This window comes from Rhea pennata, chromosome 19 (assembly GCF_028389875.1).
Source record: "Rhea pennata isolate bPtePen1 chromosome 19, bPtePen1.pri, whole genome shotgun sequence".
Taxonomy (NCBI): Eukaryota; Metazoa; Chordata; class Aves; order Rheiformes; family Rheidae; genus Rhea; species Rhea pennata.
The window spans coordinates 1,063,352-1,079,161 of NC_084681.1; the positions used below are offsets into that span (position 1 = coordinate 1,063,352).

General features: G+C 43.4%; 1 protein-coding gene across 6 annotated transcripts in view; it reads left to right on the forward strand.

Moving 5' to 3' along the window:
- The first annotated feature begins 8,110 nt into the window (after window positions 1-8,110).
- RPTOR (regulatory associated protein of MTOR complex 1) overlaps window positions 8,111-15,810 on the forward strand; it is a 153,389-nt gene continuing 145,689 nt past the window's right edge. For 3 of the 6 annotated variants that reach the window (XM_062591394.1, XM_062591396.1, XM_062591399.1), the window contains exon 1: window positions 8,112-8,353. In XM_062591394.1, the coding sequence (XP_062447378.1) occupies window positions 8,192-8,353 (162 nt within the window). In that variant the 5' untranslated portion in view covers window positions 8,112-8,191. Of the gene's footprint in view, window positions 8,354-15,810 lie in introns of all 6 variants that reach the window. The other 3 variants (XM_062591397.1, XM_062591398.1, XM_062591395.1) reach the window with 2 other exon arrangements.

Sequence of the window (15,810 nt, forward strand, 5' to 3'; positions counted from 1 at the left end):
ACTAACGAGCTGAGTTGCTGCTGCTCCTGGCCAGCTCCGTTCTAGCTGAAAGGGGCTGAGCCAGCTGCCTCAGCGGGAAGGAGCATTGGCAAGGTAACTGCAAAAGATACACCAGAAAATAGGACGTTTGATCTGAATGCTTTTAACAGGTTCAGAAGGAGCCAGCAGAGTCCCCTGACTTCTATTTTTGGTGTATTAGGGGCTGTTTCGTCACTGAGTCAGGGCTGATACTGGTCTATAATAGCTACAAAGTGTTTAAGGAAACATTTCTGCCTTTAAAAATGAGAAAGCGAGCAAACACTTGCTGAGGTGACATCTATCATGTGTTTTTAAACACACATAGCCTGATAACCTAGCAAATTATTCAGATTGGGAATAGACAAAGAGAATAATGGTAACAAATGAGCTTACATTTATCTAATGCTGCTCTTTGAGATGGATAGCAAAGAGGCTTGAGAACTCTATTACGGATTCTACAAACTATCCAATCTATTGTATCCCCAAATGTATTGAGTGCAGCTTCACTCAGGCTTTATGAGAAAAACATCTCCATTAAGCAACCAATTTTTGTCAGTCTTTGGAGCGGTCATTTAAGTCTCCACAGTGCAAGCAGGAGCACAGAAATCTGTGCATTTGTCAGTGAACTGAAGCCACCTTTGAGGTGAAATACAGCTGTTGTCTCACAGACTAAATTACTTCTATCTTCTATACTACCTTGTGTCCAAGGACGTCGAATACACTCATTAACTAAACCCTACAGCCACTGAATCATCCAGAAACTTACTCTTTCAGAGTTCGGGGGTGGCAAAGTGAAAAAGTAGAACCCCCTAAATTTTATGTTTCTAGTTGCGGTGTCACCTCATCGCTCTTCCTTTCCAGAGTGAAAATTTTCCACTGATGGCCGGGTATTTATTCTAGAAGATCAAGGAGAGATTTTTGACCTAGTATTTATTCTGGCCTTTCAACAAGAGAAGAGCAGAAGAATCCCAGCCGTATTCCTAGGGGAGGGCTCTCGACCGCGGACACAGCTTTCCACCCGCTTGGTGTCTCCCATGTGCCCAGGCAGTTTGCACATGTGCTTGGCCGCAGCGGCTCGTGCGATGAGGATCGGGTGCTGGGAAGATCGGGGTGTAAAGCGCCCTTGGTCCGTGACGAGAGCTGTCCCTGTCCCAGAACGCGCTGGCTGCCGGTCTCCTCCGCGCCAGCCACGGGACGCTCCGGGCCTGTGACGGGGGGCTTCGGAGGGGCACTTCTGTCCTCGGTGCAGGGCTGGGGCGGGGGCTGCTCTGCAGCCCCCACGGGGGTGCTGGCCCCTGGCGGAGCCGGGTCCGTGCCCATCCCCGTGCCACTGCGGATTCCCCTCCCGGCAAGCGAAAGGAGCTGGAGCAGGGCTCAGCATCCCCATGCTTCTTTGAACTGTTGTTTCTTCCACTCTGGGTTTGATTCTCCTTTTTGGCAGGGGAAAACTTCAGATTTCCTGCTCTTCCTCGACACCGCCGGCGCTCCCTGTGCCGGCGGCTCCGAAGGCAGCAGCGCCGGCAGCGCCTGCTCGCGAGGCGCGAGTTCGTGCTGCGGCGCCTTTGGCGGCCCGGTGCTCGGCTGAGCTCAGCCCGACGGGTTAACGCTGCGGCCGCTGCGGCCGGGCGCTCCGGGGCAGGGCCTGCGCCAGCGGGATGTCACTGGGATGCTCTTACCAGAAGGAGAGTCAGTTTTATGAATCGTTTTTGATGTGTATTGCATTTGGCACATAACATCAGCCGCCCCCTCCTCACCTGCCCTGATCCCTTCCTCCCCAGGCTTGAATTCCCGTTTCCAGCCTCAACTCTGTGATTCACACTTACTGCAAGGAGATGAGTGCGGAAGTCTATGTGCTGTAGATGCATAAATAATAGAACTGAAATCATCCTTAGTTAAAAATAGATATTCTTCCTAATAAATATTTTACCTACTGTCTTTAGGATATAAAGGTCCCCTGACTGAAGTGTTAAAACAAACCTTGTTGTTAGCCCCTAAATGCTTAAAACAGCCCTGGTTATGGCTTTACAAATATACTGCCTCGATGTCTGATGAGTTTGTATTTGGGGAAAGGTATGTGTTTGCATGCATAGGCACACAGCAAACACTTATTCCTGAAGCCTTAAAACTTGTAGCCCTCAGGCTAAGAGCACAGACCTTTGAATCTGGTTTTGATTCATTTGGTGACCTGTGAATTTGACACATGAAAAATAAAGATAAAAATCTTGCTTGATATTTATGCATACTTTTCTTTCCATATCTTTCTTTATTCCTGCCCAAGAGTGGAATTAGAATTAGACGGTTGAATAAGGCGAAACAATGGGCCGTGACAGAGACTGAGATAGGAGAATTTTTCATTAAAAAGAGTGGCAGGTGGGAGACGATCCTGCCGCATGTTTTGGTCCTTGGGGCGTCACGTTAGGTGCTTTCCTTGACGTGGCGATTCCGTTCCGCAGACTCCCCGGAAAGAGGGGTTTCACAGATGCCACTTAATCAAGAGCAGATTTGCTAAACGCAGGCTCCACTTTGTAAAACATAACACTGGGCTTGAAACACCCAGGTGTGGAGCACAGTGAGCTCCCAGTAGGACGTGCCGTCAGTGAGGCCCTGCCCGTGAGCGCGAGCGTGTTCCTGGGGGCAAACCCAGTAAGTGCCACCAGCAAGTCGCAGGGAGCCGTGGGCGGGCGGGCGGACGCGTCAGCGCGATAAGCAGACACAAATCCGCAGAAGCACAGCGAAGCGGAGCGCGAGCTGGAGGATCTCCCTGCTCGCTCAGTAAAAGCTTCCTTGGTGTTGAAATTCAGAAGAGAACAACTTACCCAGGCATTCAACTGCGGGATTCCCAGCGGTGTTTCAGAGCACTAAAGCATAATTGGCATTCCAGACTGAACACAGTCATGTTTTCCTTCGTTAAGCAGGCAGAGACATAATCAGTGCCGCCACCGGCGTTTAGGACACAGCCGGCTTCACCCTACGCTGGTTTGGATGAATTGCCCCGCCAGCGCCGATGCCTGACCTGACTCGATCTTTGTTAGCGCTGGGGAAGCCTCGATGCCCGGCTCAGACGCAGGCACCTGCCTGGGCGATACCGACGCTCCCACGACCGACACAGTGGTCTAGAGGCGATCGGAGTGAGCTGCGTGTTTGAGTAACACACGGGTTATCGAGGTCCCACTGTCGACGTGGAAGGAAGCATTGAATAGGGTGTTTTGGAGGCCTGTGCAGGTCAGGAGCTGCCCTGGTGATTCCTGTTGATGGCTTGGAGGACGGACAAGGAAGCATGCTTCCTAGATTTTCCGACTCAAGCTGAGCGTGCCTCAAGCATGTAAGGGGCTGGAACTGGAATTCAGAACAGTCTGGACAAACTGGAGACATGTAAAAGAATTGATTTAATTTCCATATGGAGAAGTGCAACATTCCACACGCAGGATTTGGGCAGGACAGATAAATGGTGCAAAATAGAGAACAAGTTAAAGCATCTACATGGCAGTTCCAGCAAAAGGGATCTGGGGATTACTGTGGATCACGAGCTGAGCATGAGTCAACAACATTATCTTGTTTCAAAAACTGCAACTACCATACTGGGAGGTATAAATAAGCAGTCAGTGAAAGGCACATAACCATGCTTCTGCCCCAGTGAGTGCTCGTAAGGCTGTGCCGAGAGAGCAGCGCCTAACCTGGGAAACGGCGTCTCCGGAAAGGTGTGAAATAGCTGGAAAGAGTCCAGAGAAGAGCAACAGGCTGAGGGGGTCTAGAAATACGATCTGAGAAAAAGGCTAAAAAAAAATGGAATTGTTTAGTCCAGAGAAGGGGTAACTGAGAGAAGACTTAAAAGCAGCTTTCATGTACATAACAGGGGTGAAGGGAAAAGAGAATAAACTGTTTTCTCTGTCTACTGAGGGCAGCAATGAAGTACTTTAATTTTAAGATGGAAATGAGCTGTTCAGAGCGCATTGCCTAGAAAAGTTATGTAGTCTCTGTCACTGGAGGTCTTAGAAATATGAACTATAAGCTTTTGCAGAAATATGAACTAAACACTATAAATAAATAAATAAAGAGAACATTAAGAAAGCTCAGGCATATCTTGGCAGGAAAAGTACATGAGCAGCCTAAATTGTATACTCTAGTGGCATGGGGCTTGCTGTGGCCTGTCCAAGTTGATAAATATTTTCCTTGAGTAAAAGCTGCAGAACTTTCTTTGTCGTAAAAGAAACCAGGACCTGACACTGGACTACAGAATAAAATGAAAGAAGCCCAGGGAAAGGCATCACTTCTAATGAGTAATTTTTATGGCGATGTAAATGGAAGATTATTTATGGCTCCCTTTGGTCTTTGTCCCATAGAAATGAAGTAAATTTTGATTAAAGCATATAGCTGGAAATGATCCAAGAGAGCCCGCGACCACCACCCCGAAGATTTTCATTGTCAGAGAACAGATGCTATCAGGGCCAAGTGCTTGGCAGTGTGATATTTGAATAAATCAGTTCATTCCAATTTCCTTCAAAACTTGCAAAATTAGGAATTCAAATGCAGACTGGTCCCTGCTGACCTGAAGCATGTGTCCTTTAGAAAAGGATATTTGTGAAGCTTAATAAGAGATCCAATAAAGTGTAGGTGTATTTTTTCATTTCTTATTTACTGGCTCCAGTCAGTTCACAAATTCCCAATCACAAATTTACTGAAAGTAAATATTATGCCCTTTTCACCATGCATAAAAATGATAATGTGTCCTTGGCACGTAGGTTATGTCATCTGAGCTGTCCCACAGCATCCCCTTTGCTAAGGTTGTGGGTGTTTTGAACGGTCTTCTGCTCGGAATAGTCCCTGTGGCCGGCGCTGTGCAGGTACGAGGGCAGGGAAGGCAGCTTGTCGCCCCATGGGCTGGTGGCACTCGCAGCCCCGCGGTGGTAACTGCGGCGGGGCAGCGTAATGCTGCTGTGTAGCTGGTGTGTACACACACACCGATGATGTCCTATCCCAGCCCATTCCTGGCTGAGATGCTGTCTGGGGAGGCAGTATTTCCTAACTGCAAGTACTTAAGGTGTTTTATTACATACAGAAGTGAAATAGCAGCCTTAAGAAGGTCCCGAGGAGCTTGTGAGGTCCCAGATCCTCAGAGGCAGCAAAGGCTCCATCCTGCATCACTGCACAAGGACTGGAGGAAAAGGGCAGTGAAAACTGAGAAGAGGCTGCTGCGCGGAAACTGCGTTACCAAAGTGGCTCCAGGCTTTCTGCTGGCACAGAGAGCAAGGCACAGGGCAGCAGCGGGGCCTGGCTCATGCAGCCTTCTTTCTTTGAGAATGTCTGCAGCTATGTGGATCTGTATCCACAGGTATTGCCATGAGCATGACTGCTTTTATTCTTCCACGGAAATTTGTACACGGCTTGATCCAGTACAGCGTGAATGTGACGGGCTGCTAAGGCAGCATTCTGCACCTATTTTTGCAGGTATAAAGAACTGCTTGCATGCAGGGACCGTCTGTCAGCCTACTATTCTAAGGCAAGAACATCTTCACAATGTATCAGCTTAATTTGTTATTTGGCTCAGAATCTGGAGCGTGCAGGCTGGCCCAGCAAGGAATGCGGGGTCCTGAGGCCACTGCCACACATCACATACTGCCTTTGGCAACAAAAAGCAGGCAGCGTGAGGAATCCTGGCCTGGAATGACAAGAAAAGATGTAATTAGGCAGATCAGGGTGGATCTGCAACTGGAACAGTGATGTGGAGAGCTGCAGGTCTTGGCTGAGGTGCTCTTGGGGAGTGTATGTCTGGGATAACGGGGATATTGCAGGTCAGAGCTGATGCACTCGCAGAGCTGTGCGGGAAGCTTGCCGGCAGCCTGCTCTCGCGGGCTGGTTCTTATCGAGGCAGCGAAGCCATCGCTCTGGCTCCATTCTGAGGACTCTTCCCCCTTCCCTTTACCCTTCCCAAAGAGCACTTGTCATGTGGAAAAGATAAGAGATGCAGGAGAGGAAGGAATAAAAGAGCTGGGAACGCTGAAGCTCTCAAGTGAGTGGCACAGAGCTTCAGAGAAGTACCTGAAATGAAGGGGAAGGATGTGTCTGCACAGGGAGCAGCTACGAGGGGACGAGTGAGCACGGTTTGTCCAGCATGTGCCTTGGACTCAGCCTAGTGGACTGTGAAAACACATGGTTCTTATCTTAAATAATCACCATTTAAAAGCTTTGCATATGCGAAGTAAGGCAGATTTGTGCTTTCTGCTCTCTGGCAGCTGTGTCCTTCAAAGGTATTTTCGCCGGCAGCTCCTGAGGCTGCACAGCAGGCTGTTCTCGCTGGGTAGGCACCGGCTCCGGGATACGCTCCCTAATGCTCTGTCAGGATCTCGGATTAGCAACCTTCACTGTGCAGCCCAAGGGTCCATCTGTTCATTCAGGCATTTCAGCTGAGGTGGATTAGTTGTGCTGGGTGTTCGAGCTGTAATTTTTCAGGTAAAATGTTGAGATTGTGACTCCTGTTTTGTGTAGCTGCCACTGGTATTATGAATTCATTAACAGTTAGCAGAAACACAACCGTAAGTGCTTTCCACACCGTGGTCATTCATTTTAATAACAATCATGTAGTTATGATCAGCCATCAGCATAAAACACTCATAAAACAATAAATCAATTCACTCTGTAAATCAAAGGAACAAAAGAAAACGTCGGCCACCCAGGACCAGAGCCTTCAAGAAATGTTCATTTCCAGTTTATTGTGCAGAACAATCTTCGCATTTAAAAATATTTCATGAATGTGAACACACTGAAAATGTTAATGAAAATGAATATGGGTCTACAAATCCAGTTGCATACATATATTGTTTGATTTATACTCTGAAACAGTTTTTACACACATTTAAAATCTCAATAGGAATGCAGTGTGGCTTGACTACTGCTAAGAGCAAACACTGAGTAACTCCTTTAAGAGTAGTATTTGATATTAACCTGCAGTCTCGAATACAGTTTATTTGATAGTAAGGAGGATATATTCCTAAAATAATACCTTTGCTTTTCCTTATATAGAGAGTGAACATATGTTAGATGCAATCTGTTGAAGTGTGTTGACCCATTTCACTATTCCTCTGCTTTTTTTGCCTCAATGTGAGTGACAACACAACTGAAATGGGGCCTGAGCACTGGCAAATTAGACTGGTCACTGGGCTTGTGCTCCAGGTGCGCGTGTTTGGGGAAATCGGGACACACAGGGCCAAGGACTGGAAACCACAGATTCATCTGTGTCTCTGTTTAAGATGAAGACCATCAGGACCGTCACTTGGAGCATGGTGGTCCGAGCGGCTCGGTGTGCTGTGGCATCAGCCCTGTGCTGCTTCGGGTGATGGCAATACAAGTGACACGGATGTTTTTTGTACATTTGCTTTCAGGGCCCCAAAAGCACTTGAGGAATTTGTCTCTTCCGTGTTCCAGGAAGCCAAATCACCGCAGACTCAGGAGGGCTTCGCCCCGGATGGCTCCAGACAGAGCGGGGGAAGCAGCTAGGAGAGGCCACGAGAGGGGGGGATGCGGAGGCCCAGGGTGGGCAGCAGGATCCCCCCGTCCTCCCGCTCGCACTTCCCCGAGAGCCAAGGGACCACAGCGCCTTTGCCTGCTTCTGCTGGCGCTGCAGGTGCCGACAAAACCCCGGCGATTCCCGGCACCGCTGTCAGCGCTAGGCCCGGCGCAGGATGCGCTGGTAACCATGGTAACGCCGGGCGGGCGCGCGGCGGCGCTGCTTGTCCCACGCGGCGGCCCGTAGCGCGGTGCATTGTGGGCCGGAGGAAGATGGCCGCCTCCTTGATGTGCGGGTGAGAGGAGTTTGGCCGCCCGGCACCGCAGGACGAGCCGCCTCGGCCCCGCCGCGTCCAGCGCTCGCCCTGAGGCCGCAGCTCGCCCACCCGCACGCCGCACGCTCGCTCGGAGCCGCGATGGGCCGGGCGCGGCTCCCGCCGCCGAGAGTGCAGGGCCCGCGGGGCTAGAGGCGCCGGTGGAGGCCCGGGGCCCCGCGGCGCCGCCGGGGCTGCTGCCCGCCGCCGCCGCCCGCCCGCCCTTCCCGCGCCCGCCCGGCTCGTCCCTGCCGGCGCACCCGGAGCGGAGCCGCCCCGCCGCGGGCACAGGCTGCCCGGCCCCGCCGAGCGCCGGGCCGGCCCCCGCTGCGCACTTGTTGCCGGGCGCTTCTCCCCCGATGGAGTCGGAGATGCTGCAGTCGCCTCTCTTGGGGCTTGGGGAGGAGGACGAGTCCGACCTGACGGACTGGAACTTGCCTCTGGCCTTTATGAAGAAGAGGCACTGTGAGAAGATCGAGGGCTCCAAGTCCTTGGCGCAGAGCTGGAGGATGAAGGACCGGGTGAGGCTCAAGGGCAGGGTGTGCTTCGTGTGTGTTGGGGGAGAGGTGGTGAGGAAGAATGAAGAGCTTTGAGGGTTTTTGTAGCTCCGTCTGCAAAATATTTTCAGAAGGAGCCCTGGAGATTTCATCTGCTAGTCAAGCCTTGAGTTTGTGTGCTTGTCATGTGGTATTAGGGGAAATAAACATGCAAAAAAGTCAAAAATATTAATCACTAGTTCTATATTGTTTGATTTGCTCCTTTATTTAAGTTCTTCAAGTGGTATTTGGGTGAATGTTTTTCAAGAAAAATAATAATGAGATCTTAAAGAGCTCTGTGGATCAGCAGGCTAACGGTGTAAGCACAAGTTGCAATAAATGTTGTCATTATAGTTGTCTAGTGGTGAAGACACATGGAAGTTTTGTAGGTTTTGAAGTTTGCCATCCACATGTTATGGAGAATATATGAATAAGGCATTCTTTGCAGAATAAAAAACAGATCATATGATTTTTTGAAGTAAAAATATTTTAGATCAATTTCTTACTGTGTTATAGCAGGGTGTTTTTCCCGTGTTTGAATATATGTTGCCTGTTAAACTGATAAAGCATAGTGCATCAGACATATACCCCTACTAGGGTGTCTGGAATCCTCTGCTGCATCTAAGTGCCAAGTTAAACTTTTCTGCTTAAATGAAAAACAAACAAAAACGTCCAGGATAATCAGCTCCACTCAGTCTGTTCTTGGGATCTACTTTGAGCCACAGGATTCCTGAGGTCTCAGAGGCATTCCGCCCACGTATGTGTGTGCATATGGATGTGTATGAATATTTACTGTGTTTCCGAATTTCTCTCTTTTGTGACTGAAGCTTTTTGAAGAAATAACATCCTTATCGTGACGAAAAGTATTTCTGAAAGTTTTTGTACATGTTACCATGCAATTAGAACATAGTAGATTATTTTTAGTTTCTCTAATGTGATGATAATCCATTTATGACACCATTCTTCATTAATAATCCTTCCTGTATAACTTTTTTGATATTTCATATCTTTCTAAGGGTTGAAATGAGTTATTTTTAATGATGTATGTTTTGTAATGTTAAGAGAACGGCTGAGACTGTGATTCTGTTGCACTATGCACTGTAAAGAGGAGTGTAGTCCCTGCTCAGTGTTAAATACTTTCTTCAGAAAAGAGAAGATAAGGAGTGGGCTGTGGATGTGATCAAGCAAAGAGAGTTTATATTTTATATATATTTTAGCTGCGCATTTTTTTTAAAAAAAATACCCTTTTGTTATGTGAGAAGGGCAAAGGAGCAGAGAAAGTGAGATGACAGTATGAAGAGTAGCTGTGGAATGAGTTTAAAATGAAAAAAGTAGGTAACAAATTTATACATTTGAGAGAGGTGAATTTTAAGCTACAGAAAATACTACCTTTGATGTCTGTTTAGAGTGGTTCTACAGCACATCTCAGTCATGTTTATTTTACCAGTTGTGGCTGTAAGATTATTTTTTAGGGGAGGAACTAAATTTCTGTTATACTCATGATCCCTTTTGTGATCCTGCTTGAGAACTGTTGGTGAAACTCCTACCTGTATCTTCTTTCCAGAAGCATTATGAATGAGAATGAAGATGCTATGCACAAATCTAATTGTTCCTAGAGAGGTATTTACCTAAATGGTTAGAATTCTCAGAAATACTGGGGAATATGTAGCTCTACTTGGACCAGAATTGTTTGGCTGGGTGGAATCATCTACTGAAAATTTGGGTTGGCAGACCATTAATGGAACGGATTGAGACTTTGGATAGGTATCCAAATTAAATGAGCCACAGAACACAAAGTTTGGTGGTATGACTTCTTTAAAGGGTTCTGGGAAAGAGGAGATGCTGTCTCTACTAGACTGGAGGTGTGATGAGTTTGCTTTTCTATTTTAGTGGTCTCTCTGCGTTCCTGTGAAATTTCTTGCTCACTTATTTCCTGAGCTGCAAAGCTGTCTTTTTCTAAATGAGGAATGTTATTGACCTGATCAAGATAATCAATAGGTTAATGCATAAGTAAGGAGGTATTCTCTGTATTTGATTGCTGCCTGTGTTTAACATGCATGTTACAGCCAAAGGAAATCGTTTTAATGACAAGAGTAATGGTTACAGTAGTTGTCACAGCCCAGTTCCTACTGTCTTCACTCCTGTGGAATGGGAATTTTTTCCGTGCTTTGAGTGATGTTTTGAGTGGTACGGTGTGTTACTCGCTATGAATGAGCATAGCAAAATCAGGCCCTGAGTGAATTCATTCTCAAAGTTTCTAAGAGTCTTGTTCTTATAAAGGAAGAAAATAAAACAAATCTTAAATTTTAGTTTTGTTCTTCTATTTTTATAATCCTAGATGTGGTTGGAACATCTAAAATGAATGTTGTTACTTGTTTCAAACGAACTTTCCTTTATATAAGGATCAGTGGTTCTAGTCATATGTCACTGTGAATCTGGACAGCTTTATCAATTACTGTTTGTCCAAACTTTTCATTTTGAGTAAATGCTTTCAGTAGAGTCACAGGAGTGTATAGAAAGCACATAAAAACATCTGAAAGAGGGGAAGGAGATATTGAATATTCTCAAACTATCTTTTAATTACTTTTCATAATTATTTTTTGTATGTCTTATATTTAACTTTATCTAGTGTTAGATGTCTCTTTAGCATTTGATGTGATGTGACAAACTTAGCAGAACTTCAACTACTGAAAGAACAGATCTGAAAACCAAGCATTTAGATTTTTATGAGGAAATGGACATTTAGTAAGCATCCATTCATCCCTTTTCACTCAGATAACTGAAGTTAGGTCAATCCTGCTAAATTGTTTATAAAATCATATAATCTGTTTTGACCTTGTGTTACATGAACACAAGGTAGCAGACCAAGCTAGTTCATACTGTTATTATTTCACATAAGCCAATTGAAAACAGCTGTTAAATGTTACGGGTTTGTCCAGAAAACCAATGAACCTGATAAAAATGCAGAAACCTTTTTTTTTAACTATAAAGCATAATAATAGTGTAATTAATGTATGGAGAATTTTTATATCCATTATGATTTGTTTAATAGCTCACAAAAGCTGGTGGAGCTTTAGAACCTTCTTCAGTAAGATAGAGAAAGAAGGCTGGGAAGCTCTAATTATGCATTATTTTTATTATTTTTAGGAAGCACCAGGGAATCTGGGAATCTGTAGTGAAAAAGACCATATTTTTAAAGTTTTTAGTGTGTCATGAATCAGCAGTAGTAGTCTGGATTCTGTATCATTAACATCCAATAGGATGTGGCTCACAGGACAGTCTTTGCTTCATTTTTAGGATAGATCTTACAGTATAATACAAATGCTAAATGATATATTAATGAAACAGTGAACGAAACAGAGTATGCACTGTCTAGATATTCCTCTTGCCTTCAAGATGACATTCATTTTGAGCAGCAGAGCACCACGTATTTTAAGCATTATTAAGTATAGCATGTTGTTGCTGGACACTGGGTCACTGTTGATCACTGAGCTGGTAAATGGGAAAATGAATTAGGAGGAAGTAAATTATTTACTTTATAGGTAAAATCTGGGAAAATATTTTATCCTAAAGTAGTTGAAAAGTAGTAAGGCAAATCTTTAATAGGTAGTTTATGAAGAGTATGCTGCTGGCTGCTTCAAAAACCACTGTCTCAGATGCTTAATGTAGAAATTACTTTAGGCTTACTTCCTAACAACTAGAAGGTGCAGATTCTCTATATAAAGAATTTAAACCAGCTGCAGGAGGTTAGCTCTTTCAGTTGCACCTTCCAGAGTTCATGGTAGGAATCCACAGACATGGGTGTCCAGGATGCACTATTTAAGTGTCTGTTCTAATGTGGTGGGATTTATCCTCCTTCTGTGAGGGAAGGTATGCAGTAATCTACCAGCTTTTACTGTTGGGAAGTATACTGATGGTTTTTGTTGTTGCTATTGATTCTCTGATTTCACTTCATTGTTGTGTTGTATGTTCTCTGACGTGATAAATTATTCCTATTATTTTGTCGTTTTGGCTGACTTCAGAAAGTCTCTTTTAGAGCATTATTTCCCAGTGATCAGTTTTATGTTGCAGTCATGCTTGTTTTGGTCAGCATTCAAGCCTGCTGATACCTGTCTGTAGCTGTTAATGGAATTAAAATGTAGTAATTTCCCTCTAGTTGCCATCTACCTGCTAGTTTGTTGCATTCTCTTAAATACTGTAACTTCCTTTTCTTGTCTAGTGCCACCTCTTTCCAAAAACGGTGTCTAGATCACTTCAAGACACTCTGTGCAGCCTCTTGAAAGAGATCTTGAGGGCTGGAGAGGCTATACCTCTCATGTCTTGGTTTGTATTTCAGAGAGTGAGAAACACTCTATTATTTTGAATTTAATAACCTGTCGAAGCTTAGAATGAGAGCCTTTATCTGTATGCAAACACATAAGCCTATGTATAATTAAATTCTCAAAAGTTATCTAAAACAAGTCTATATTTACCAGAGTTATAGGTGAGTCTGTAGCATTTTTTTCATGTGAATCATAGAAAAAATGTAGTCAGAGAGGGATCGTGCCTTTATTTATCACTGTGATGACCTACTAGTCTTGAGTTGCACTATTCCTTGTTGGCATTTCCTAAAGAACAATCTTAATCTTACTATAGTTAAAAGAAATGATTGCACTAAGATTTTGGAATGGAATGTCTCTGTCCTTTTTTTTTCTTGCTCTGTAGTTATATAAAAAAAAAAAAGTTGGACTTTATAGGCGCTTGAAGGTTCTTTAGAAGATAGGGGTATAATCAGAGGGAAGACACGAGAAAAGTAATCAGTGGTAAGTCTTGATAAAACAGCAGAATGTTCACTTGCCCCCCTTTCACCCAGGACAGCTCTGAAGACATTTTATTCTTCGTCTCCTGCTTCCGTGGCATATGTATACCATCAAAGTGACAGTGCTTTGATCTATTATTTATTTAAAGAATATTTTTAACATGGGAGAGTTGGAAGTATACTTTGTATGTTGAATTAAATCTCACAGCTTTAGTAGCAATCAAGTCACGAAACTTTATTAAAATAAATTCAAATACACCATTTTTTACTGACAAGTTGCTACTAAATTCAGAATATTTAAATAATCTACTCTGTGCTTATACTGATTTCTAAAAAAAAGTAGGAAGCAAAAAAGCTGGTTTAATAGTTTTATTTTAACTATTTTTTTCCAGCTGCCTCATGCCTTGCAGAGTGAGAACTAAATCCTGTTTTTATGAGAACAGGAATAGACAGATGTCTGTGGAAATGTAGATTAAAACAGGACTGCATACAAATGTTCTTAATTCAAACAAGCTTGCTGAGTTTACCTGCCTGAATGGTAAATGTTTCATGTGTAAAAGGAAATTAATGAAGGATGATAGTATAGGAAGCTTGTGCACACTATTTCAGTTTGAAATAGGTGTTTCATTCTAAGGAAACTTTCCAGTCACTCCTGCAATGGTAGTAGCTTGGCTACTGCTTGCCCTTAGGAGGAGGAGGAGAGAGATTAGCTTCAGTACTCTAAGAATAGTATATTGTGTGTTCCTTGTGCGATGAAATGAGGCAGCAGGAATCTGGTGGGGAGGGAGAGGATGAGACCACATGTTTTGGCAGCAGCCTTTTCTTCAGCTTGGCTTAAAGTTATAATGAAATTACATCTTAAATGTTTGTTTTGTTTTTCCTTATATGTGCTCATGGACTGTAAACTATGTCTGTGTTTAACCATTAGATTAGTGTGGGATCTAAACGAATGGTATGTACACCCCATTCTTTCCTTCATGTGAAAATAGACTGTTAGTATGGCCCTGAGAACTGGTAATGGTGTGAATTTTTTTCTCTTCTAGGTCAGCAGTTGAAATCAATTTTAGTTCAGTAGTAGTGAAAGTGACAATTGCTGTTCAGTAAGGTGTGTGAATTGAGTGACTAGTGTAGGGCGTCTGCTGTTTTACAAATGTGTTAAAAAAAAAAAAAAAAAAAAAAAAAACACAAGCTGAACCCCTGCCAGAAGTAATGAGCACCATCATCAAAGTTATGGATTTGTATCTTCTATCTAGAACAAAAATCATTTTGAATTAAGGTGATTGCGAGTTGATTGGATGGAGTTAGGAAGTGTGTGTTGTATCTACCACTATCTACAAATGTTTTTCTCTAAGCAGAGAGGACTTTGATTAACAACCCTGAAGAGTCACACATTTTAAAAGGAAAAGATCTTGCCTTGGTATACCAGCAGCAAACACTGAAATCTTCAACTCAGTCAATCTCCCATTCCAAGAATTTGTTCACTTTAACTGAGAGCTAGTGAATGTAAAATGAGTATTATTTGGTAGTTTAGTTACTGGCGATATAATCAATACTTCTCATGAACATTCCGCTTCATATTTCCCATTGCCTCATCTGCTGTGTCAATTATAATCAGGCTGTACTTAGGTAGGCAATGATTCAGCCGTTCAGTACTTTATGTGAAGGCACTAGGCTTTAACTTCTGTGGTATACCTAATTACCTTAAATGGTATATTAGAATAACTCCATTAATTTTCATAGTTTCTAATAGCAAGCATATTTAAGATTTGATCTTTTTTCACAATATTGTTTTGAGGACTTTTTGCAAGGTTATATATAACTTATTTCTGATGATTGAGCATACAGAGTAAATGTGTAATTGTAGATATATTTGTCTGCATGGTCTTTAAATCAAACTGGAAACTATTCTTTAAAAACAGACTATTTGAAGTCAAACTCTTAAATATGTTCAAATTTGTGCTAGTAGAGAGTTCTGTATGTGGTGAATATAATTCAGTTGTATCAGTTGTGTTCATAGTGACTTCTGATTAAAATTTGAAGATGTTCTGGTACATTCAAACTTCACATTCAAATGTTTTTTCTTTTATTATTCAAGATGCAAAATTGAGATAAAACCTTGTGTCTGTGAATGTGTCGGTCATTCTAATTTGTGGAATGTCAGTGATCACAGAATAAAAACATACTTCACTGTATGCTTTCTCTAGTTATTTGAATCTGATCATTCTCCTTTTCCCCTAGCATCCTTCATGACCAGGAAACTGAGTTTTTGTTGTTGTTGTCCCTTAGGAACTTAGAAGCAAATCAGATTTTATTTTTTTTTTCCTTTACGTGTTGACTTAAGTCAGCCTTTAAAGTAGGCAAGTATATTAAGCATTACAAGGCTCCAAGTTCTGTATCCCTGCTTCTACCAATTTGATGGGAAGAAAATAGTTTTTGTAAGTGAAAATTATAGTATCTTGGTAGACAGAAATGACCAGGACACTTATTCTGTTAAATAGCTCCCTGAGAGTACTTAGTTGTAATTACATTTGCAGTGGGAACAATAAGTGATAGAAATGCAGTGTAATGTATTGGAAAGGAACTGACAATATTATCGCTTGCAAAGATGGTTTTAGAATGGAGAGAGAATTCACCATTAGCAAAT